At 41.1% G+C, this 26,050-nt stretch overlaps 1 protein-coding gene across 2 annotated transcripts in view; it reads left to right on the top strand.

Moving 5' to 3' along the window:
- ENTPD1 (ectonucleoside triphosphate diphosphohydrolase 1) overlaps nt 1-26,050 on the top strand; it is a 99,370-nt gene that overhangs the window by 55,631 nt on the left and 17,689 nt on the right. For both annotated transcript variants that reach the window (XR_006777352.2, XM_045785006.2), the window contains exons 3-7: nt 11,479-11,596; nt 13,956-14,106; nt 16,100-16,259; nt 16,973-17,212; nt 18,437-18,694. Coding sequence is in view for 1 of the 2 variants with exons in the window: in XM_045785006.2 (XP_045640962.2) it covers nt 11,479-11,596; nt 13,956-14,106; nt 16,100-16,259; nt 16,973-17,212; nt 18,437-18,694 (927 nt within the window). In the remaining variant the exon portion in view is untranslated. The remainder of the gene's footprint in view (nt 1-11,478; nt 11,597-13,955; nt 14,107-16,099; nt 16,260-16,972; nt 17,213-18,436; nt 18,695-26,050) is intronic.

Here is a 26,050-nt window from a genome sequence, read left to right as displayed (position 1 = left end):
TGAATTCTACCAAACATTTAAAGAAGAACTAATACCTAGTCTTCTTAAACTATTCCAAAAAATAGAAGAGGAAGGAAAACTTCCAATTTCATTCTATGAGGCCAGCATTACCCTGATACCAAAACCAGATAAAGACACTACAAAAAAAGAGAACTACAGGCCAAAAACTCTGATGAACATAGATGCAAAAATCCTCAACAACGTATTAGCAAACCAAATCCAACAATACATTAAAAAAAATCATTCACCATGATCAAGTAAGATTTATTCCTGAGATGCAAGGATGGTTCAATATTTGCAAATCAATCAACATGATACATCACATTAACAAGAGAAAGGATAAAAATCATATGTTCATCCCAATAGATGAAGAAAAAGCATTTGACAAAGTACAAAATCTATTCATGATAAAGACTCTCAACAAAGTAGGTTTAGAGGAAATATACCTCAGCATAACAAAGGACATATATAAAAACACAAACAAACCTACAGCTAATGTCATAATGGTGAAAAACTGAAAGCTTTTCCTCTAAGATCAGGAACAAGACAAAAATGCCCACTCTTACCACTTTTAGTCAACATAGTACTGGAAGTCCTGGCCACAGCAATCAGACAAGAAATAGAAATAAAAGGCATCCAAATTGGTAAGGAAGAAGGAAAACTTTCACTATTTGCAGATGACATCATACTATATGTAGAAAACCCTAAAGACTCCTCCAAAAAACTGCCAAAACTGATAAATGAATTTAGTAAGGTCAGAGGATACAAACAATATATACAAATCCATTGCATATCTATACACTATACATCTATAATGAAATAACAGAAAAAGAATGTAAGAAACAATCCCGTGGGGTACCAGGGTGGCTCAGTCAGTTAAGCATCTGCCTTCAGCTCAGGTCATGATACTGGTGTCCTGGGACCAAGCCCTGTGTCGGGCTTCCTGCTCAGCGGGGAGTCTGCTTCTCCTTTCTCTCTGCCCCACACCCTGCCCTCACTGTGTGTGCTTTATCTCTCTCTCTCTCTCTCTCTCTCTCTCTCTCTCGGTCTCTCTCTTTCAAATAAATAAATAAAATCTTAAATTAAAAAAAAAGAAAGACAACAATTCCATTCACAATTGTACCAAAAAGAATAAAATGCCTAGGAGTAAACTTAACCAAGGAGGTGAAAGCCTTGTACCCTGAAAACTATAAAACACTGATGAAAGAAACTGAAGATGACATAAACAAATGAAAGATATTCCATGCTCATGGATTGGGAGAACCAATATTGTTAAAATATCCATACTACCCAGGGGCGCCTGGGTGGCACAGCGGTTAAGCATCTGCCTTCAGCTCAGGGCGTGATCCCGGTGTTGTGGGGTCGAGCCCCACATCAGGCTCCTCTGCTGTGAGCCTGCTTCTTCCTCTCCCACTCCCCCTGCTTGTGTTCCCTCTCTCGCTGGCTGTCTCTATCTCTGTTAAATAAATAAATAAAATCTTTAAAAAAATATATCCATACTACCCAAAGCAATCTATGGATTTAATGCAATCCCTATCAAAATACCAAGAGTATTTTTCACAGAACTAGAACAAACCATCCTAAAATGTATATGGATCCAAAAAGACCCTGAATAGCCAGAGCAGTCTTGAAAAAGAAGAACAAAACTGGAGATACCAGATTTCAAGATATACTACAAAGCTGTAGTACTATAAACAGTATGGTACTGGCACAAAAATAAATGCACAGATCAATAGAACACAATTATACGGTCAGTTAATCTTTGACAAAGGTGGCAAGAATGTGCAATGGGAAAAAGATAGTCTCTTCAACAAATGGTGTTGGGAAAACTGGAGAGCTGTATGCAGAAGAATGAAACTTGACTACTTTTTTACACCATACACAAAAATAAACTCAAAATGGATTAAGGACCTAAATGTGAGACCTGAAACCATAAAAATCCTAGAAGAGCACAGGCAGTAATTTCTTTGATGTCAGCTGTAGCAACATTTTTCTAGATATGTCCCCTGAGGCAAGGGAAACAAAAGCAAAAATAATGCATTAGCTTCTGCACAGCAGAGGAAATGACCAACAAAACTAAAAGACAACCTACTGAGTGGAAGATGATATTTTCAAATGACATACCCAATAAAGGGTTAGTATTCAAAATATATAAAGAACTTATGCAGCACAACACAAAAAAACAAATAATCCAAATAAAAAATGGACAGAAGACATGAACGGACGTTTCTCTAAAGAAGACATACAGATGGCCAACAGACATGTGAAAAGATGCTCAACATCCCTCATCATCAGGGAAATACAAATCAAAACCACAATGAGATATTACCTCACACCTGTCAGAATGGCTAAAATCAAAACCACAAGAAACAATGAGTGTTGATGAGGATGTGGAAAAAAGGGAACTGTTGTGCACTGTTGGTGGGAATGCAAACTGATGCGGCCACTGTGGAAAACAGTATGGAGCTTCCTCAAAAAGTTCAAAATAGAACTACCATATGATCCAGTAATTCTACTCCTGGATATTTACCCAAAGAATATGAAAACATTAATTTGAAAAGATATGTGCACCCCTCCGTTTATTGCAGCATTATTTACAATAACCAAATTGTGGATGCAGTGCAAGAGTCCATTGATAGATGAATGGATAAAGAAGATGTGGTATATATACACAATGGAATATCATTCAGCTATAAAAAGAAAGAAACCTTGCCATTTGCAACAAGATGGATAGAACTAGAGAATATAATGCTAAGTGAAATAAGTCAGAGAAAGACAAATACCATATGTTGTCATTCACATATGGAATTTAAGAAACAAAACAAGTAAAAAAGACAAACCTAAAAACAGAATCAACTATAGAGAACAAGTTGATGGTTACCAGAGGGCAGGTGGGTGGGGGGATGGGTGAAATAGGTGGCGTATACTTACATGATGAGAACTGAGTATTATATAGAATTGTGGAATCACTCTGCTGTACACCTGAAACTAAGATAACATTGTATGTAACTGTACTGGAATTAAATAAAAACCTATCATCTCCTCATGACCATACCCCATTCAGCAGCTCTTCATTTGTTTACAAATTCATGTATCAGCAATTATGTATTAAGTATCTGTATTAGGTACTATATTAGCTACAGAATTGGGAGGCCAGTATAGATATGACTGAGCTATCTGGGGAAGGAAACACATTTAATAGATGATACAAGTTATTAATTATAGTTGTGATGAGTGCCACCAAGTGAAAGTTTTGGGAGCCAGGGTGGTCTTCCCTGAAAGAAATGACATTTACAGTAAAATTTGAAGTATGATTAGAAATTAGCTGAGATAGAGGATAGAGTGTATTCCAGGCCAAAGGAAAGCAAGTCCAAGAATCTCACAGATAAAGATGGTGAGGGAGGTGGTTCAGTCAGAGTCTAGCAAGTCAGGCTGAGGATTTTAATTTCAATCCTAAAATCAATGAGAAGATAGTAACTTGATCAGATTTGTGTTTTGAAAATATCAGTCTGGCTGCAGTGAAGTAGAGGGTAGGGTGATAAGAGCAGGTATAGGAGACTAGGTATTACAGTAGTTTGGAAGGAGGAGATTTATAGTTAAATTTTTGAAGAAATTTTTTTTTGTTTTTGAAGTATTGGACATCCAAGGAGAAATGTCAAAGCAGCAGTTGGATAATCAGATCTGGACCTCACAGAAGAGGTATAGACCCACAGTGCTTGTTAGAAATATAATGCAAGCCACATTTTAATTTTTCTAGGAGCCACATTTTTAAAAAGTAGAAAGAGATGAAATTAATTTTAATAATATTAATGTAATTCATTGCATCCAAAATATTATTTCAATATTTCATCAAAATAAAGAATTATTAATGAAATATTTTCCATTATATTTTTCATGCTATCTTCAAATTCCAGGGTGATTTTTAACTTAAATCACATCTCAGTGGAGACTACAGTTGGCCCTTGAACAACGTGGGGGTTAGGAGTGCCACCCCCCGCCACACACAGTCAAAAATCCATGTATAACTTTTGACTCCCTCAAAACTTAATTGTCTACTATCGACCAGAAGCCTTACCAATAACACAAACAGTTGATTCACACATATTTTGTGTATTATATGTATTATATACTGTATACTTACAACAATATGAGCTACAGAAAAGAAAATGTGAAGAAAATCATAAGAAAATACATTTATAGGACTCTATTGCATTTATCAAAAAGAATCCACATATAAATGGGCCTGCACAGTTCAAACCTGTGTTGTTCAAGGGTCAGCCGCCATTAACATTTCAAGTGCTCAATAGCCACATGTAGCTAGTGGCTGCCTTATTGGACAGTAAAGGTCTAGACTAAAGATATGTCTCTGATGCCTTTGATGTATTGAAGCCCTAGATGTGGATGAGATTATAGGAAGGGGGTAAAAGGCAAGAAGAAGGCAAGGATCAAGTCCTGAGGAATTCTAACATTCAAATATAGTGCTCGTAGTTTATAAATCATTTACATTTTTTCTTTCCAGAAATGCTGTGAGGAACGAAAGATTATCCTCATCTTATAGATAAGCAAAATGAGGGCCTTTGAGGTTCTCTTGCTCAAGGCTCAATATCTCATAGATTACTGCAAGAATTAGGTAGGATAAATAAATGTAAATGTGAGTGATGAGCAGGCATTCTGGCCCACTGTGGACACTCAGTGATTGATAGCTCATATTTTATCATCTTTGCAGCCTGTCTGCCTGGTTGCAAATTGCCATTTTATCCCCCCTTCTTCCCATCTAACTCACCCTTGTCCAACCCAGCCCGGGTCAGCCCTCCCATCCTGATGATCCAGTTTGGGTTCAGCCTTGCTGTGGCGGTGGTAGACCCATGCCCAGACCAAATCTAGCAAAACACAAGAACTCCTTATTGCACTGCTGTGTTGTTTACTTGCCCAGCTACTGAGGTGGTAAGGGCATTAAGGATAGGGCCTGGGTTTCATTGGTCTTTGTATGCATTTTATTATTCATTCACTCAACTTACTCACTTAACAAATACTCAATGATCATCTACTCTTATTTTAGGCCCTAGGTATATAGCAATGAGCAAAACTGGCAAAGTCCTTACCTTCATGGAACTTATGGTCTAGTGGAAGAGATAATCATTAATCAAATAATCACAAAATAAATGTTAAATTACAACCAGCAGTCAGACTTGGCTTCTATGGGGCAACAAGGAGTCCAACTGGTTGCCAAAATAGAAGTTTGCTGACTCAATGAATAGAGTAATATCTTGAACAGGTAAAACTGCTTCCTCCTTGGATGTGAAGAGCATGTGAAGGACCAGCCTGATGGCAGAAATTTGTCAGTGTGGGAAGAAGGCCCCTGCCTCTAAATCCCCTGGAGACCAGGGTTCCCTATTCTCACCCTGGTGAGACCCTACTTAGTTTGAACCTCCAAGTTGCAGGGTCTGAGAATCTACACATTGAACAGGCATCCTGGGACATTCTCGTGCCACTGAAGTCTGGGAACCACTATCCTACAGATATGCAATGAACACTTTAAAAAGGGGGGAGGGGCTTAATGAACTGAAGAGTCATTTAGCTGTACCTAGGTATCCTCTGGGAAAGTGCCTTTGTCCTGGTGGACCTGGGTGGGGAGGTAGCTTTCAGATCTGTTCAGTTCATCACTGCCTTAATTTTCTGCTCATTAGTGAACACTGACATTTAGCGAGTTTTTAGATATTCCTCTTAGCACAAACATTCTACATTCTGGCACACACAGATCCCCACAAAGTTCTCTCGAAGGCACCAGACTGACCCAATACCAGACCACATACCTTCATTAACAGCTGCCACTTCTGTGGAATGCCTCTTGGCTCAGGGACCAGATGCTTTTGATTTCAATCCTAGATCTGCTACTTTCTGCTATGAGACTTGAGCAAATAAGTCTCTCTATTCCTCAGCTTCCTCATATGTCAAATGGAGGTGGTTGTGAGGATTACGTGGAATGATACCAGTGACTCACTTATCAGAGTATCCAGCACATCAGAAGCCCTCAGTGGAAACCAGCTGTCCACACTGCTTTGAGGGAGATGAGTTCTAGGGAAGTCTCTTTGCTGCTAATGTGTTAATGTCACTGAGCTGGTGCTCCCAGGATTTCCAGCTGCTGCTCAAGGGTAGTGACCTGTCTCCATACATCTGCTTTTTCACAAGGAACTAAAGTGCTACTCTTCATTAAGCATTTGTGATTATATCTTTTTATGGAGAATTTGGAAGGATTTGCTCCAATTTTGAACCTCAAATTCTCCTAGAAAATATCTATATTATTTTTATTTCACTGGATTTTAATGTTGTCTTGTTTAAAAAACAATACCTGGAGAGGTGCCTTTGTGGCACAGTTGGTTAGGTGGCCGACTCTTGGTTTCGGCTCAGGTCATGATCTCATGTTTGTAGGATCGAACCCTGAGTGGGGCTCTGTGCTCAGCGCAGAACCTGCTTGAGATTCTCTCTCCCTCTCCCTCTGCTCTTCCTGCTTGTGCTCTCTCTCTCTCTCTCTCTGAAATAAATAAATCTTAAAACCACCACCAACAACAACAATACCTAGAGCTGGATGGTGGTGATGGTTGCACAAAGTGTGAATGTTTTTAATGCTACTGAACCGCACACTTAACTGTATACTTAAAATGGTAAATTTATGTTCAGTGTATTTTCCCACATTTAACAAACAGCAATAAAACTGTGGTTTGTACTGAAGGTCTAGTAATTGCAATTAAAGAAAAAAGAAAAGCAGAAAATAAATGGTCTCCAATTGTTTATAGGCCCTGCCAACATTGCCGTCACTAATGGAGACCTGATTTGTTTATAGAGTACTAGAGTCAAATTCGAAAGGATTAGCTTTGTTTATTCAAAAGGACTCACTGAGACAAACTGATGACGTTGCTAAAAGTACAGTTAAAGCTACAGGGACTTTTAAGAAAGACTCTGAAGAACAAAAATGTCTGAAGTGACTGAAAGAAGTTAATTATCTTACTGTTGCCCATCTTCCCTGGCTTATGGGGTTTTTTTTTGGGTGGTGGTAGTGGTGATGGTGGAACTCGACCCCGATGGTACTACTTTATATTAGACTGTGAGTATTAAATTCTTTGGGGACTGGAAGGAGTTCAGGAATCATACAATTCTAACCCCCCTCATTCATTCATTTGATTCAACAATTGTCTGTTGAATTCCTTCTTTGTGCCTAACATGTGGTAGGATATACCGTGATGGATGCTGGGTGTACAGACCTGCCCTGATAATGTAGCTCACATCCTTATGAGGAAGACATACTTTAATCAAATAGCTACATAGACAGGTACTTATGCATCATGGTAAGTGCTGTCTTTAGAGCAAAAATACAGGTACTCTGAGCATGGATTAGAAAGGTAGAATCAAATCTGAAAAGGTCAGAGAAGGCTGGGGTCTCAGGTGAAGGGCATTCTGGACTAAGGCTCTGGAACAGAAGCTACATGGCTTATAGGGAACTGAGAGCTGGCCAATGTCATGGCAGGTATTTTCTGAATGAGAAGACTCAGAGGGTTGAACATCCCACTTCTGCAGAGCCAGGAATAGAAGTAGATCATCTGATGCTCACGTTTTCTATTTCTTTCCACATCTAGGGAGATTTACTCAGATCCCTGGACCTATGACATTTGTGCACGTAGAATTACTTCCATCTTAAGGAGAGTCTTGGCCCACCACCCCATGGCCTCCAGTTTCTGTGAGCTCAGGGTCTGTGGCCACCCACATCTCCAGGTCTACACCAAAAGCCCTCCATTGGTGTCTCCGTGAACCAAGCAAGGTCATTTTTATTGTTCTTTTTCCTGGAACACTGCTTCTGTTCACTCAGCAGAGTTTATGAAGATCAGTTAGGATTGCTAAAATCATGTGCATGATCAAAAACTAGCTTAGGATAAAGTTGTATACACAGTGAGGCTGCAGCCATATAAAAATTTATGTATTTAGGAAAGACTAGAAGGAGATAAAATAACTGATGTCTGGTTGGTAGGATCTTAAATGTCTTTTTTCCCCTTTCCCCTTCATTTTATAGATGCTATTTAGTAAGCTTTTATTATTCCTAAATTAGAATGTAATATTGAAATAATATTAGAGGAATGTCAGATCTCTTCATCACCACACATATTTTTGATTTTTCTTTAATGTGAAGAACGTACTCACAGGGGCTTTTAGAAGTGTTTTTAATATGAGCTACAGAGAAACACTGCCTGGGAGTGATAGCATGGTGCAAGGCACAGTGTTGGTCAAGCATTTCTGTTGGGTAGAGATTTTTATTTCAAACAGAATTCTGTCATCATGGAGTCTGGGGAATGCTGGCTCAAACAAAGTTAGGCAAGTTTCTCCACTGCCAGACTCTCTGAAGCACTCACTACCTAGTGAGTTTGTGAGCCCAGGAGAGAGAGAGCACTCAGCATTCCCCAAACTCCTGGGAAGTCTTCTTTGCCTAGATCCTTGCAGGTTTTGTGTTCTTTGGAACATGTACTGGAAAATGCTGGTATGGTGAAAAGGAACAAAAGATGGTGGCTACCCGGGCTCTAGATGGGTCTTTGAAGGCTTTCACCGTCTGTACTTGTTGGGTAGATCCTTGAACTGTACTGGACACAGTCTCTCAGCTCTCAAATAAGATTGCATGGAATGAACTTATAGCTCTAAGATGGGCCAGCAATGAAAATGAGTAAATATGCTGACAATTTTGTAACAAAGAAAGGCAAACTTCCAAAATGCTCAACAGAGTTTTCACACAATCAGGCTTTTATCTGTCTCTCAAGCTGCAAACCATTTCCGAAGAGAAAAAAGATCTGGCACGATTCATCAGGTTAGCATTCCAGTGTGCTGCACACACAAGGTGAAATGCCCTCAGTCCCTGTGTTCCAGTGTACATCACCTCCCCCTCAAACACTTGACAAACCAAATGTAGCAAAAACTTTCATTTCTCCACCACCTCACTGTGTAAGGCCTTCCAGAAACAGGCTGATAGAAGCAAGGCTGATTCCTTCGCTCCACTGGAAGAGTGACTTTCATGTCAACAAAGACAGAAGAGAATGTCCTGATTCCAGATAAAGGCTGCTTGCTGCTGCCTCCTCAGATTTTATCATAGGCCGCTGTGGTTGGAGCATTTTCTGGCAGGAAGAATTCACGGACCCTGCTAGTGAAAAACAGAATTTTCTGCTGTGTAACCCCTGAGCCTCTCTCTCCACCCCAGGAGGCTGCCCTTGGTTCCAAAGGCCCCAGGCCCCAGGCATTCCCCAATGGGCCTGCGACAGTCACTACAAGTCAGTTCTTGGCTTCCTCTCACTGCAAGCCTGCTTCCAGAGAAGTCTGTCCCGCTTGCTTTCTCGCCAAGTATACAGGCCTTTTTCTCTTTAAGGGCATAATGCTCATTGCCGTAGGGAGTCCTGCTGTGCGTAACTAGGCCAAGGACACTGGAGGTTCGGAGGGTCGAAGATCTGCCCTCTGCTGCACACTGATACTCCCTAATCTGGCAAAACAGAATAAAGCTTGACACCTTAGCAGACTCAGCTTTTAGCTATTGCCAGTGGTCCAGGGAGGTCTCCTGAATCCTCATTCTTGTCTTCTTTCCTCCCTGGAAGTTCTTAGGTTCTTACCAGGTGATAAGACAGTATGGGAGGATATGTATCAAACAACTGCCGAGTCCAGCATTATCAAGAGGCAGATAGCACTTTGAGGTCCACAGCAGCAAAGTGGGGTAAGAGTGGTTGGCTCACATTTTAGACATGCCTCCTTTTTCTCTTCCTTCTGCTTCCCCATTTACTTTCCTCCATGTTTCTCTCTAGTAGAGGGACGGTAAATAAAAGTACAGATACCGTCACGCTCTCTCCACAAGCCCATGGCAGACACTGGTACTCAACCATGGCATTTTTCCTGATTAAACTTAGAGACGTAACCAAAGATGAGCATTAAATGATCACAAAGGGCGTTCAGCAGTCTACTCCTAGGTAAATACCGAAAATAAATGAGAGCTTATATCCACAGAATGACATATGCAAGGATGTTCCTGGCAGCTATATTCCCAATAGTCCCAAACTGGAAACAACTCAAATGTCCATCAACAGGAGAATGGATAAAAATATAGTGCGTATAAAGAAACAGGAACTATTCTCCAGCAACGAAAAGGGATGAACCATGGCTGCACACAGTGTGGATGCATGTAAGAGATCGTGTAGAGCAAAAGAAGTTGGATATAAAGGAGGCACACTGTGCGAGTCCCTCTACTGCAGCTCAAAGATGGGCAAAACTCATCTGTGGTGATAGAAATCAAGACAATGGTTACCCTCGGGAGGAACTAACCGAGAGGGGCACCAGGAAGCCTTCTGGGGAGTAGAAAACATTCTGAATCTTAATCGTGATCTTGGTGGTGTGGTGTATATGGATGTGCACATATGGGAAAATCCACTGGGATGCACTTTGCTGTAGTTACCCCTCATTAAAAGTCTTTAAGAACTGTTGTTCTGCCCTTTCTCCTCTGTTTCTCTGTATACAGAGCATACGGTCTTTGGTCTGACTCTGATCCAAATCCAGGCTCTGTCGCCTATTAGCTGGGTATCTTGAGTAAACTACTTAACCTCTTTGTACTTTAATTTCTCACCTATATAGCAGGGATAAATAGAGTACCTACCCTACAGCACTGCTCTGACAGCTAAATCAGATAACTCTCATAAAAAGCTTCATGCAGCACCTGCCCGGGACATTTAATGTTCTCGTGAAATGTGATGTGGGAACTTGGCTCTTTCCCCTTTCTTCTCTGAGCAGTGAGTTCTTTCTCATACTGTCTTTCCCCCTCTTTCTTCCCACCTTCTTTTTTCCTTTATTCTTCCTTTCATCTCCCCTCAGTCGTAAGAGCCCAAAACATGAAAAATATATATCTTTTAAAATTTATTGAATACAACGTATAGTTATAATCATAATGAAAAAGCAAGCATGCTTAATATTTTCCATGTCCGTCTTCTAAAGCCCAGTCCCATATTTGGGGGCAGAACATGGGCATCACTAGCTTTTGAGGCTCTCCAGGTGATTCTGACAATTCCAGTGTGCACACAAGTTTGGGAACTACTGGATTCAAGGCTTTCTAGTCCTTCCATGTTGTCTGAGCTGCTTCAGCATCTGGTTCTGATTCCCAGCTGCCCACCAGAATCACGTGAGAAGCTTCTAATCTGTACTGAGGCTCAGGCCCCATCCTGGGTAAGGCCTGGATATTTCTGAAGTGCCACCAGCATTAAGAGCCACTATTCTAGAGGGATTTGTGTCCTGGTAGTTCTTGTGATCAGGGTGACACCAGGCAACCCCTCTCCCCTCCACATGTTCCTCTTGAATTAAAATACGTCTCCTCACATTTTTGAAGACTCTTGTCTTTGTTTCCTTTCTGTTGCAAGCTGAGTATGGAAAAGCATAATGTAATCCTGATAAGTTCTTGATTTGTTTTACCCTCAGTATGGGATTGTGCTGGACGCAGGCTCTTCTCACACAAGTTTGTACATCTATAAATGGCCAGCAGAAAAGGAGAATGACACAGGGGTGGTGCATCAGATAACAGAGTGCAAGCTGAAAGGTAAGATGAAGGAAAAGGAGAAGGAGACAGTGGGGCTGAGAGGAACATGTATGGCAAGTGGGGGGGACCCGTGAGAAAAAGGAAGTTCAGTGAAGAACATAGTGGACCAGCTACTGGTGTTATTTTATTGTCATTATACAAAGAGTATTGAAATCAGTCCTGAATGATGGAACCCTTGAGGAAGAAACAAATGTAAAAATCATCGAGTTATGTTATGTTAGTTAAACTTTTTAAAAAAGAAAAAAAAATCGTCAAATCATAATGGCTCCTGTCAACAGGACAGATCTGTGTGCCATGCACCAAGCACTGAAAATGCATGATTTCATCTTCACAGTCTCCCTGGGAGGTATGTCTTACTATTCCCATTTTTTTTTTTTTTAATGAGGGCACTGACATAGAGGTTATGCCGCTTGTTAAGGTTGCTTGAACTAGTAAGTGATGGAACGGAGGTTCAAATAGAGATCTTCCCAACTTTGAACCCGTGACTTCTCCAGTGATTCTCAAATTTGAATCTGCAGCAGAGCCACCTGGAGGGTTTGTTAGAACACAGATGCTGGGCCCCACCCCCAGAGGTGACAGGCTCCCAGGTGATGTTGATGCTGTTGGTCCAAAGAATTGTTGTTCTCAGTCTTTGTCCTTTAAGCTACAGCTTGGAAGAAATTTTCAAAAGCCTTTAGCTTTCATATAGGCAGGGGAGGCCAAATCTATGATTCCTAGGTCTGGGAAAAGGACCTTGTGGATCATTTAAATCTTGTTTTCAGAGAAGGAAGCAAAAACCTGGGAGACTAGTGCCCTACAAGTAGGAATAGACCCAGGACAAGAGTCTAGGTCTCTTCACTGCACTCCAGGCTTCCTTCTACTCTGAATCACCGCATTACAGATTGATTTTTTCCCCCTAGTTTTCTTCTAAGGTCACAGAACACAGGGGTTAGAGTTGTCAGTTCAGCCCTTTCCACTCCCTCCACTCAGTACCCCAGCATGCACTGAATGTTACCACACTGCACCATCCTCTCTCTGACCTTTATCTCTCTGGGCCTTTTGAGGCAGGGTCCCACTATTTATTTTCAGTCAGACAGGTAACCTAGCTCCTAGAAGATTGACTTTTACTTTGATGGCCTGTAAGTTCCCCCAGTTTTCAAAATTTGCCAAGAAAGCAGTAGAGAGGAGATGTTTCCAAGAGAGCAAGTCATTTTACCCAGTAGCCTGATATCCTCAGACATTGGCCCCGTCTGTTCTGAGACAGTATGTTGAGCATTTCTTAAAGCCCAAATCCCTCATTTTATTGGCTTCTATTTAATTTATTACCTTCCCTTTTTAAAGAAAGTATTGGTATTTTAAAAATTTAACAGCTATCTTTTTTTTCTGAGACTCATCCCAGGTATGTCTGGCCTAAGAAGCGCAGGACTTTTCCCCTCTCAAAAGAGAGAGAGTTCTCTAATCAAATATTTAGATGAAAGGTGAGTGGAAAGCCACAAATTCTTGAAGGCCAGAAGTTTTGAATCAAAACAGTTACCTGATAACTTAGAGCTGATCTTTTCGTTACTGTTAAATAAACGGCTTTTTAAAAACCTGTAAAAGATATGGATCACATATCTGGGCAATTATCTTTAATGCACATCTTCACTGAAGTGTAGAGGATTTATTTTAAAGTGAGCTGACATTGTTAAGCATAACTTCAAAAAAGTTAAGGAATCTTAGCTCTAATCCTCTTCTTAGCCACAGTTAGTTTTGCTCTGGAACTGGAAACCCAGTTTTACTAGGAAACCGGGTTTTCAGGGTGGAAAATTGCTAAGGAGACACAGATTCTATGCCTGTTTATTCTAACAAAGGAAGAAACTCCACTTCAGAAATTTCGGGGGACTGGCCATGATCACATAGCTAGTTAGCAGCAGTTACTGTCTTTTCAGTAAAAGCCAGTGTGCCTGGTGCTTATTTTAATTTTTGTTCTAAATTTCTTATTTCTCCTTTTAGGTCTTCTAGGAATTAGTGGTGTTAGTTACAGTTTTGTAGAAGAAACATCAAAAAGCAGATATATAGGGTAATTATAAGATCCCCATTTCATTTTTTAAATTCAATTTTTTATTTAAATTCTAGTTATCCCCCTTAAAATGTGGGAGAACCTGTTCGGGAGGTTATATCATTGAATGTGAAAATTGCGCCATCCAGCGGCAAAATTATTGAACAGTGGCCAGAACAGGTTCAGAGTTACCCTCTAAGTACAGCAACCCAATATATATCACATCAAGAAATCATCTTCTTTGATTTTTCTCAGAAAACACCAGTATTTTGCTCTAATATTGTCCAGGTGTGTCCTATATTTTTTAAAAAGATTGTCATCTGCTTGTACATCTTTCCTTAGGTCCTGGAATCTCAAGATATGCTCAAAAATTAAGCGAAATAGACATTTATCTGACTCCATGCATGGTAAGAGCCACTCAAGTGGTTCCGCAGTCCCAGCACCAAGAGACCCCTGTTTACCTGGGAGCTACGGCAGGCATGCGCTTGCTCAGGTATAGCAGCACGTGGGGACAGAGTGTCTGGGGGTGAGGTTGGGTCATGCAAGAGCCTATGAAGTTATGGGAAGCGCCACGCGTCCCTAACACCCCACATTCTAAACATCCTAAATGTCCACACTTCAGAAAGAAAATCTCAGTGAGTGGGTAAAACTCCCAAACTCTTAGAATGTGTAATGGTGGGAGTTAAAGTATGTAAAAAAAAAGTCCTCTTGCCCATCTCTCCACAGAGAATTCAAGGGGGCAGGGACACAAAGAGAAATGTTGAGCCTATGTACTCTGGGATTTGAGGCTACCAATTTAGCCATCCAGTATCTGGGAGTAGAAAGACCAGAGGAGACCCACAGATGTCCCAAGACACAAATAATCAAAACTAGCACATCTTCATTGTCACTGGTTACTACCTGTGTGCGTTATTTGTTCATTCATTCATTCATTCATTCATTCATTCATTCATTCAGCTTTTATTGACTGCCTACTCTGTCCTAGGACATGAAAGTAGGCGACTCGGCTCTTAAGGAGATCAGAGTTTTGATACAGGTCATCAGTTCTTTAACAGAGGAGTGCTTAGAGATGCTATGGGAGCATACTTGGCCCTGCCCAGAATGGGAGGAGAGAACACATGAGCTGAATCACAAAGGATGAGTTGGATGGTGGGGGAAGGGCATATTGGAGGCAGAGAAGACGTCATGCATTCCCTTACCTATGTTTCTTCCACATCTATTATGTGGCAGCCACTGTTCCAAGTGCTGGGAATACAGGAGTGAAGAGGACAAAGTCCCTGCCTTCCTGAAGCTTGTGTTCTAATAAATTTGCAAAGGTAGGGATGAGTGAGAGACCAGAGCATATTCAGAGGACTATAAATAGTTCTGCATAGATAGAACATAGGCAACATATAGTAAAATAATAATGATGATGATAATAATAATAAGGCAGCTTGTATTTGTTGAGCCCTTACTATGTTGTTAGCACTGTGCTTTAATTTAGTCATCATAACTCTACGAAGAGGTATTATTAACTATTATTAAACCAGTTAAGGAAGCTGTGGCTTACAAATGTTGAGTAAATCACCCCAAGGTCAGTCCCATGCCTGGTAAGTGGTAGAGCCAGGATTCTGAGTGGAATTCCAAAGAGGCAGGGTCCAGCTCACAAAGTGCTTTGTGGACCACGCTGGGAATTTGGTGTTCGTCTGAGAGATAATGGGAAGCTGTTACAGGATGGTACATAAATGGTCACACTGGGAGAGAGGTGGATTGGGGGTGGGGGAAGGGAAGAAGACTAGGGATAGGGAAGCCAGAGGTAGGGTGTGAAGCTATTCAGATGAGTGGTGAGAGGGTTCAACGCTGGTTGGAAGACAGCATCCTCTGACCCAGAGGCTCTCAATGTTGGAAATAATTGCAACCCATTTTCACTAGGACAACTCTGGAAGATTCCTTCTTTAGGTCTCAACATCTCAGACAGACCCAAGAACTGAGGTACAATATGAGGAAGATTTTTTCCCGGTCTGGCCCCCCAGTGGCGACTGGGTATCTGCCCCAGGACATTGCCACCTTGTATCTGCTATAGCCATAATTAAAAATCTCAGCAGAGCCTGACTCTGGAACCAGCTGCAAGCCACCAGTGATGGCTAATGTAGCATTCGTCATCTCTAGGTGTGTGATTAAACAACATGCACCACCACCACCACAAAAATCAAAATTGCTTTGATAATATTTTGGAGCCAGGGAGCAGCAACAAAAATGGCATTTTAGGAAGAGCAGCCTACGTAGGGACTGGAAGGATTTGGATTTGGAGAGGAGAGCCAAAAGACTAGTTCTGCCTCACCCAAAAGGAGGGCTCCTCAGACAGTCATGTGTGGGGATCTCCGTGTCTCTGTTTATTCCAGGGAGTTATGATTCGCTTCCTAGGAGAACTGCTGGAAGCCGTGACTGAAACGAGTACTTGTAGTTATTCAAATGAAACCGGTAAATGCATCTCTTCCTTTGTGCAGGATCGAAAATGAACGGTTGGCCAACACGGTCCTGATTGCGGTGGCGAGGAGCCTCAGCAAATACCACTTTGATTTCCAGGGCGCCAGAATCATCACTGGCCAAGAGGAAGGTGCCTACGGCTGGATCACTATCAACTATCTGCTGGGCAAATTCAGTCAGGTGATTATCTCCCAGTTCCCAGGGAGGTGGCTCCCTGGGCGTCAAGGCCAGTGCTGTCTCAGGCAGTATTTGGATCTGTAGCCAGAATGAATGCTGGAAGAATGGACAAATTAATTTATCCCCACATTTGCATGAGTCACCAGGGGTATTCTGGGGAATTTTATTACAAGAACTTTTCCTAGTAGAGAATAAGGAAATCATATCATCACCTTAGGAAGACACAGAGGAAATTAGAAATCTATCATTAAAAATAAAAATAGCTAATATTTGCCTAGCGCTATGTGTCTTGTGCTGTGCTAATAAGCACTTTTCCTGTACTGTCTGATTTCATCTTCAGAACAACTACATGAGGAACTCTCTCATTTTCAAGTCTCAAATGGAGGCCTAGAGAAGGTAGTTATCTGCTCGGGGTCACATGGCTAATGAGCAAATGAGTGGAGATTTGAACTTGAGTCTTTTAGGTCCAGACCCCTTGTTTGTAAACACTGGCTATGCCACTTCTGTGTTGCTGCAGTCTGAGCTCTGTCTTTGAAGCCCCTCTTTTCTTGCTGATCTGATGTTTCTTGTTGATCTGATGCAGACTCAGGAGCGTCCAGCAAGCTTTGTGTCACCTTATGCCCCTTTCCTTCACCTTAGCAAGTCCCGGAGTCCAAGATACGGTGTGAAGCGGGTGTCCAGAGACTGCTATCACTGGTGACTGTACTCTTTTTCAGAAATTGAACTGGCTCAACCTGAAGCCAAATGAAGGCAGTGCTCTTGAAACCTACGGGGCTTTAGACCTTGGGGGAGCCTCTACACAAATCACTTTTGTGCCCCAAAACAAGAAAATTGAGTCTCCAAGCAACGCTCTGCACTTTCGCCTCTATGGCAGGGACTACAGCGTGTATACGCACAGCTTCTTGTGCTATGGGAAGGATCAAGCACTCAGGCAGAAACTGGCCAAGGACATTCAGGCAAGCATAACTGAATCCAGACCCACCCTCCCCACATCTGGACCACCAGCCCCCACATCCTGTTGTTGTCTCTTTCTACTTCAGTAATTGGTCTGAACTTGGTTACTGTACTTTCCAAACCTTTTCAAGCAGGATATCTAAGTACATCTGGTCGACCCCTGTGAATCGTCGCATCCAGACATCACCTCCTGTGTTTGTTTACTACACTGTCTCCAAGGACACAACTCAGATCCTTTCTTGCAAATAACTACTCACCCCTTTGGGCTTGACAGTGAAAATTACATGCTCGAATATTGTTGGGAGGGGTGTGTAATTTATAAGATTTTAGCACTTTTTAGTCTCCATTTCCTACAACTGCAGAAAACAGGGTTGTTAGAAACAACCTGAGGGGGAGGAGGAAAACTCTCAGGGAAAACACACAGTTTATCCATCAACACTTCATACCTTGTCCTGAGATGCTTTTTGTCTTCTGAAGACAAGAAAAGTTAAACATACTCAAAATCATGTGAGTACCAGGCACACCCTAACAAACACACACAGAGCAAGGGTGTCACATCCAGCTGTTCCCTGTCTCCACCGAAAGGACAACAAGTTCCCTGCTCTCCTCCAAAGCTCTTGCTCTGGTTCTCAGAAGCACTGGCAACAGGTGACTCCCACTGGAGTAGGGGATGCTGGGACATGCCTACTGAGCCCCAAGTCTCCACTAAGCCTTTTATCCACAGCAGCCCCCTTTCTTCTCTTGAACATATTGGGTTGTGGGTCAAAAATCACCTTGATACTCCTTGCTTAAATGATCTAAGGTACTTTTCAGGCATGTTGCTTCTGATTTTTTGTTTGGAGGTGGGGTTGGGGTACGTGCAGACTCCTCCTGGAGAACTACCCCAGGCTCAGACTTCTGAGAGCCTTAGAGTTTTCCTTGTGAATCTGCTTCTGACCTATGTATTTCATTTGTATTAAGCACTAGTGGACATTCCAAACTAATGGCATTTCTGCCAGCTCTGTATTAACTTTCTATGAATAGCAAAAGTTCATTCACATCTGATAGCATTTCTGGTGCCTACTATACAAATCTGACTGTTCCCAAGGGTGAAAAAGGCATGGCAGGGGTATATTGATGCCAAAGCTAAGATATTATAAAATTCCTACACATTAAGGATGTCAGAGTGGTGCTTTTTGTACCCAGCACGTTTGCACATGATGTCTTCAAGTGATTTCTCCATTCAGGGTACAAACGGAATCCTCAGGGACCCATGCTTTCACCCTGGATACGAGACGGTGATGAACGTAAGTGACCTCTACAGTAGCCCCTGCACTAAGAAATTTGAGAGGACTCTTCCATTCGATCAGTTTCAAATCCAGGGCACTGGAAACTATCAACAATGCCGGCAAAGCATCCTTCAACTCTTCAACACCAGTTCCTGCCCTTACTCCCACTGTTCCTTCAATGGGGTTTTCTTGCCACCACTTCATGGGGATTTTGGGGTAAGTGTGCAAAATAATAAGGTATGTTGGTTAGGATGATTTGGATTGCAAGTTGTAGAGTAGGAGACTACAAAGGGTTTAAATAATAGGATTTATTTTTCTCTCATATGATAATAAGCCTTGAGGTAGATAATTCAGGGTTAGTTCTTTGGTTTAACAATGTCAAGACTTGGGATCAGCTTTTCCATTATCTTCTTGGCCTTTTTTTTGGGGTGCTACGATGGCACCTACTGTTTCACACACAACAAAAGAAAGAAGGAAGTTTCTCTTGCATACATTTCTGTCCAGTTTTGCAGAAATGCCAACAAATGTCTTTTTCAGATGCCATTGGCCAGAATTGGTGAAATCACACTTCTAAACCAATCTGTGATCAAAGGGAATGGGTGACTATGTTTGGTTTAGACTAATAACTGTTCATCCCTGGAACTGGGGAGTCTTTCCTACACATATTGCTTTCCTCTGCATGGGTGAAATCAGGAATCTGTAAGCCAGAAGAAGGAGCTGACTGTTGGGTAGGCACACCCATTAGGATCTGCCATAGTTGGCTTCTTAACGTCAGAAGAAGGAGAGGCAGCAGTTAGATGTCTCTGTTAAAGGCTTTCCTCTATAAACTAAAGTTAGAAACTCAAGAAATCCCAAGGCAGTATTGAAGATAGCATCATTTACATTACATTTTAAACAGCTGGGGGACTATTTAAATCCCAGCTCCAGTTTCTTCTTAATTACTGTAGAATAAGATAAAATATTTGAGCAGAGGTAGAAGAGGTGCCCCTTGATCTACTCATAATTCCAACTTCGTATTTTGGTCCTGGAGATGAAGCATTATTGTAATCATAGTTTAGTAGTATATTGCAAAATTAGCTACCACCACTAAAGAGCCAGTTATTGACTAAATAACATAGATGCCTGATGTCATTAATTACTTAAGACATCATGCATAGAAACAAGGGCTTTTGTGTGCCTTCACACTCTTTCTCCCTTTTTCAGAAAACAAATCAGCATGTGAGAAGAGAGGTTCAACTCTCGTATGGGACCCCAGCAGCAGAGTTTCTCCCAAGTCTCCTGGCTCAGCCCGATGTCACAGAAAGAGCTCCCTGGTTAGAGCTCAGGCCCTGTAGTAATTGCAACTGGTTTAAAATCTGGCTTTGCCACTTGTGAACTATATAAGCTCTTCATTCTTATCGTCTCTAGGAAAACAATGGGCGGTACTGTGGACCCAGGCTTACCTTTACTGTGGCCCAGACCACAGTTACTCCTCCCCTTAAGATTCCTGAGGGAAATAACATGTCAGGACAATGCCTGGCAGAGTAATACTTTGTGATTATTTAGCTCCAAAGCTAAATTCAGAACAAACTAGAACCTCACCTGGATGTCCTGTAGCAGAGCTGGCACTGGCAGCCCATATTGGACTTTTTGGGCCAACGCCCTTGCCTTTGGATCTAACTGCTGGAAGATAAAAGAGGGGGCCACAAAAGGGAGGAAGGTGGCTAGGGGTGCTGGGGACAGCCAAGGGCCCTTTTCATTCCAGTCCCTGATAGGAAGTACCTCCAAAGGAAAAGAAATATACTGTTGTGCATTGACTTTTTAACTTTGCTGAAAGCTTCACCTCCTGGGAAACATAGCCCAATTCTTGTCTTCAGGCTTAAGCAAACCCTTTCTACTTGAGGGTGGTGGTAGTGGAATTTCTTGTCTTTGAAAGTGATTCCTCCAACCTAGGTAGGGAGAAGTGGAATTGAAAGGGGTGAAGGAGACTTGTGCTCCCCTTGGATGCCTTTTTGTTTGGTCTCTTAGTTCCTCACTGAAATTGTTCTCCTCACAGCCTTCTGAACCTCAGCTTGGCAGTCTCCTTCGGTTAGCTCATTGCTTTCCTCCGAGTAGGATCTTCTTCCTCTGAATATAGCCCTTAGGGTCAGCACTGTACCTGTACCTATTCCTGCTTTGGCCGTTTCTGTTACAGAATTTGTTTTTCCCTCTGTAATTTTTCGCTAAAGCCTAAAGATTTTGGGGGGTCTGTTTCCTTTTATAAAATGAAGACAGAAATGCCTATCTTCTTGCTAGTTGTGAGTGATAAGCCAGACAATGGTGGTGGCCTGGTAAGTGTCTACCAACCAGCTCTCTGGGGCCGTAGGGGCTGGTTTGTGACTGGCTCACACAACTCTTGAAATTTTAACAGTTAGCTCTTATGAGTGGGTAAGATCCACCTCCAGCATATCACTACCAGTAGCAGAAAGCGAACATACCCTAGCACCAGGTGGGCCCTTAGTAAGGTTAGTTCTTTCTCTTAACAATCCTTTTTCTAGGCTGTTATACCTGCAGAAGTTCCCACTGCCCAGTTCTACATCTGGAAGCATAACTATTTGCAACTCAAAAATCCAGTTGTATTCCAGTTATTTCCAGGACCAGTTAGCCTGGGTATTCTCAAGCCACAGAGAATTTGCAGGGAGGGAATGTTTACCACAATTGCATTCAGCACTGGTGATTTAATTCTTACTCTGTAAATAGAGTATTAAAAGCTGTCAATTTTTTTTTCTCAGTTTGGCTACACTGAGCTAGACAGAATCCAATTTGTAGGCAAATTAGAAACACCCAAAAGGAAGAGGGAACATCTGCAGGGAATTATTTATGAGGTAATTTAGGAAATTTTTAAAAGATCACATCGTATCACTTATATAAACAAGAAAGAATGTAAAACAAATACAAGAGGGAACTGGAATTAAAGAACATTAAAAACTTGTTTGTTTCCATATGTATACATATACTTGTGTGTCTGTGTGTGTGTATATATTTAGCTCTGAGCTTCCTAGTAGCCAAGGGGAAAAAATAAGACATAATCAGATACAGTTTTCATTAAGTGTAGCATACCAGGTCCCAGGGCAAAGCAGAGCTATTCCAAAATTGATTCTCAAGGATATTTTATAAAGGAGATTTTATTAGACAATGTCTTTGACCATATTTCTTAAAAATCAATTTCTTATAGCAACTGTAACGTAGAGGCATGATATTAAAAAGCCAACTCAGTCATAGCAATTCTGTGATGGACTGAGGCAGTGTAGGTCTTTGATAAATACTCAACTTGATAGAAAAAAAGGATTTAGAATGGTTGGAAAAGGGGGAGACATATATTTTTCAAGTCATCTTCCATCAATGTTAATTATTTAAGCTGGAAATTGGAAGATGAAGAGCTGAACTTTTGAGGCTATATGTTCTCTAAAGATGGCCTAGAGTATTATTATTCTCAGTTGCTGCTTAAATATTGGCCCACAGGTTATAGACACCAATCAAGTAAAGATTTATATAGTAAGGTTAATCCCTAATATGGAAATTAAGAAGCTGATCACAGATTTTGAACTCAGTAGTATAGGGCATCTCTCCAGTACCTAAAGGCAAGGTCAGGAATTCTTAGAGCTGAGTCAGCATTTCCCTCAAGAATCACCTTTGGGTCCATTCTGGCAACAGAACATCTATCTGATGTATTGAGTCTCCCAAGTCATACCCCAAGAACAGAATCAGGATGATCGTTTTTCCTTCAAGACTTTCAAAGAGTCATCTACCACAGCTGTAGGAAGAAACTTGATGATGTGTCCTTGAACCATCTGACTTTGATCAGTGTATCCTCATGAGTATTAAAAGAAGAAGGTGGGTTTTGTCATTCAGTATAATTCTTGGGATTAAAAATAGAAGCATTCTGATAGGGTTAAGATTTCTTTTTCATTACATAATATAAATAAATCAAGGAAAAAATATTCATCCTAAACCTCATCATCCTATCCCATTAACACTTAATTTTTCTGGGTTCAATTCTAATGCATGTTAGTATAAGCAATATTCCACCCTAGAAGAGACCTTTCCAAGGGACTTAAGAGGCCAGATTAGATACTAAACTCAATTGAGTGGGTTTCTGAAGAGCATATATAGACAGGAAAATTATCAGGCCTCAACACATGGAAGACTTTCAGAAAAGACTGACAGATAAAATGAAAAAATAAATGTCAATAGAGTATGAATGGACTGGTTCTGGAGCAAGGGAGAGACAGAGATGACCTTATTCTGGAGCACAGCTGTCCAAGAAAGAAAGATGAATAGACACACTCCCAGCTCAGACAGCAAGCAGGATTGGCCCTTGATTCTAAGACTTGATCTCTACTGCGGCTACAGAGAAATAGTCATTTCTAGAGTCTATTTATATATGGAATATAAAAGTAACATTATTATCTGAGAAATTTTTAAAAAATCTATAAAGGAGAGAGTTTTAAAATATTACTTCAAATTTGATTCAGGTGTTTGTAATAGTTAGAAGGGCTATTTGTATTTATTTTGTTTTCTATTCCTTGTATAATGGCATTATTCTACAGTTGCATATTGCTTATTTGATTCTACTTTGAGAGAGGACTCTAAACCATACCCTGCACAGTCAAGACAACAGCTAGAAAAATATCAAGGTTGTCTGGACCAGCCATTCGTGTGTGTGTGTGTGTGTGTGTGTGTGTGTGTGTGTGTGTTAAAATATACATAATAGAAAATTAACCATTTACCTACTTTTAAGAGTACAGTTTTGTGGCATTACGTACATTTACACTGTTGTGCATCCATCACCACCATCTACCTCCAAGACTCTTTTGTCTTCCCAAACAGAAACTCCACCCATTAAACAAAACGCCAATTCTCCACTCCTCTTTCCCCTCAGCCCCTGGCAATCACCTTCTACTTTCAGTCGCTATGAATTTGACTATTCCAAGTATCTCATATAAGTGGAATCATATATTTGTCTTTTTGTGACTGGTTTATTTCACTTAGCATAATGTCTTCAATAGACCAGTCATTCTTAGCTCTTCAAGGGATCACAAGACTCTTTGGAGAATGTGTTGACAGCTAAGGATCCTCTAAACAGAAAAATAGACATGTAAAGGTGTGCTGAAATTTTTGCATACAATTTAAAAGACATCATGATCCCTTGAGATGGACCTGTGAGCCCCATATTAAAAGCCCTTAATCTAGAACAAAAGGTACATAGAAAGTAGAGATTAAAGTAGAACCATGAGCCCAAGCACGGCAATGGCTGGGATTGAACGCCACACAAATGTCAGAGGTCAGTTTCTTTAGAAGTATGGAAAGCAAATGCAGACCTATGTGCCAGAGACAGATGACTCTGAAATTGATGCTACGCCTGCCTCTAAGTTGCTTCCTGCCAGGGCAGAGCAAACCTAATATCTAGTAATAAAAGCAGGCAGCCTGTGCTAGAGAACCAAGTTAGCATGAGTAATGAAGTTAGGTGGGGGAGGCGAGGGGAACATGTCAAGGGGTCAGTTTGGGACAGAACTTGCAACTAGACTGTAATACTTGTCCCTTCTGTGACTATGAGTGCTTCATTTAATCTTTATTCCAAAGTGCTAGCAATGTGTTTTTGATTGGATCTTTGGAAAATGATTTGACAAACCCCCTTTCTTCCCTTACAGACAATTTTGGCTTTGGGTTACTTTTCTGGTTTTGTTTCCCTGGAAATGTGATAAAGATGCGAGTGTCAGTTGTATTACTAGGCAATGGTTCTTATGAAAAAAAATGACCCCTGAAATAAATTGTATCTGGATTGGAAGAAATTAATGAACTATGCCTGCTCTGTGGGCTTCTCCAATCTGAATAAAGGCTCTATATGTGTAGAGTATGTAACAAAAGGCTTTATTTTTATAGGACTTGTTTACCTGACCATCATACCATCTGTTACTTGTTTGAGTTGCGTGGTCTTCCACTAGACGGCAGGGATTTTCATCTGTTTCTGTGACTGCTTGGAACATAGTTGTTATTCAGTCAATAGTTGTTGAATGAATGAACGCATGCATGATATGCAGCCAAAAGTCAAGGAAGAGGTAGAATGAAAAAAATGGCTATTGATTTTGCCAGTTAGGAGGTTACTGGTAATTTTAATGAGCATAGATTTAGAAGCCAGGTCAAAGTAAACAGCTCCCTGGAAGATGCTCTAAAGTTGGCGGAGCAGGGAGGAGAGTGGGTAATTGATACCACAAAAACAAGAAAAACTTTGAGAGAGGGTAGATGCTGCACTGAAATCAGCTCAGTTAAATTGAACAGGAACGCATGTATTGCATTCTGTGTAGGTTACACTTCGCACAAAATTTGGCTGGCAAGAATGGGTATTGTCTTTATAGGTTGCTATGTCTGTCTTCCCAGCTGTGTCCTGAGGCCCTGGAAGGCAGGATGGTGTACATATCACCTTTTCATTTTTAGGCCTGCTAGATATATTACTGCTGGAGTGCCTGGAATATTGAATATTCTCAGTAAGAGAACTTCAGTGTTTGGAATATTCTAGTGAGATGTCCAGCATCCACAGAAGCCTGGAGGCAGGAAAGCATGAAGCACGTTCAGAGACCTGAAAGTAGTTCAGTGGGTTTTTCCATGTGGGCAGGCAGGTGACTTGCTTCTGATAGTTTAGAAGCTTTTCCTCCCAAGCTTAAAAATCACCTTTGTGGTCATTAGATGCCTTTGTTCAAGGGTTATGATCTATAAGCCTAGAGATTTCCATAGTACAGGAAAATGGTGGTAATTTTAGGAAGATTGAAGATGAAGATATGGTTCAGGGGTTTAGAAAGAAATGATCCCAGGTTTTGGAAGAAATGAATAACAGTTTGAGGAGCATATAAAGGACCATTTGTGGGACTCACAGAAAATAGAGCATATTTTAAGCTTTAGGGAGAAATTATCTCCTACAGTTATAAAGTGATCCAACCTTTCTGAAAGATGATCTCATGAGGGGGCACCTGGGTGGCTCAGTTGGTTAAGCGTCTGACTCTTAGTTCCAGCTCAGGCCATTATCTCATGGTTCATGAGATCGAACCCCACTTCGGGCTCCGCACTCAGCGGGGAGTCTGCTTGAGGATTCTGTCCCTCTGCTCCTCCCCCTACCCTTGCTCTCACTAAAATAAATACATCTTTAAAAAATCTCGTGAGATATGTATAGATATTTTTAAAATTTAGGTCTCATACACTTATAGTAAAATGTGTACATTTTAAGGCCACAGCGTGATAGTTTATAAGGAATACGCCTGTGAGTCCATCATCTGGATGAAGATACAGGATATTCCCAACATCCTAAAAGGTTCCCTTATCCACTCTCCCAGTTGATAAGCCCCCTCCAAAGATAACCACTACTCCGACTTCTATCATGATAGATTAGTGTTGCCAGTTTTTGTATTCATAGCGTATATTATTTTTTGTCTGCCTTCTTTCACTCAGTATTGTCTGAGATTTATCTATGTTGTCGTATGTAACAGTAGCTCTTCTCTTTCTTTCATTGCAATGGAGTATTCCTTTGCATGAATACACTAAAATTTATCTATCCATTCTCTA

The sequence above is a fragment of the Ursus americanus genome, chromosome 6 (genome assembly GCF_024610735.1).
Source record: "Ursus americanus isolate L20-20 chromosome 6, mUrsAme1.1.p, whole genome shotgun sequence".
Taxonomy (NCBI): Eukaryota; Metazoa; Chordata; class Mammalia; order Carnivora; family Ursidae; genus Ursus; species Ursus americanus.
The sequence above is the reverse complement of the archived record's forward strand: the minus strand, read 5'-3'. Positions and strand labels throughout refer to the sequence as shown.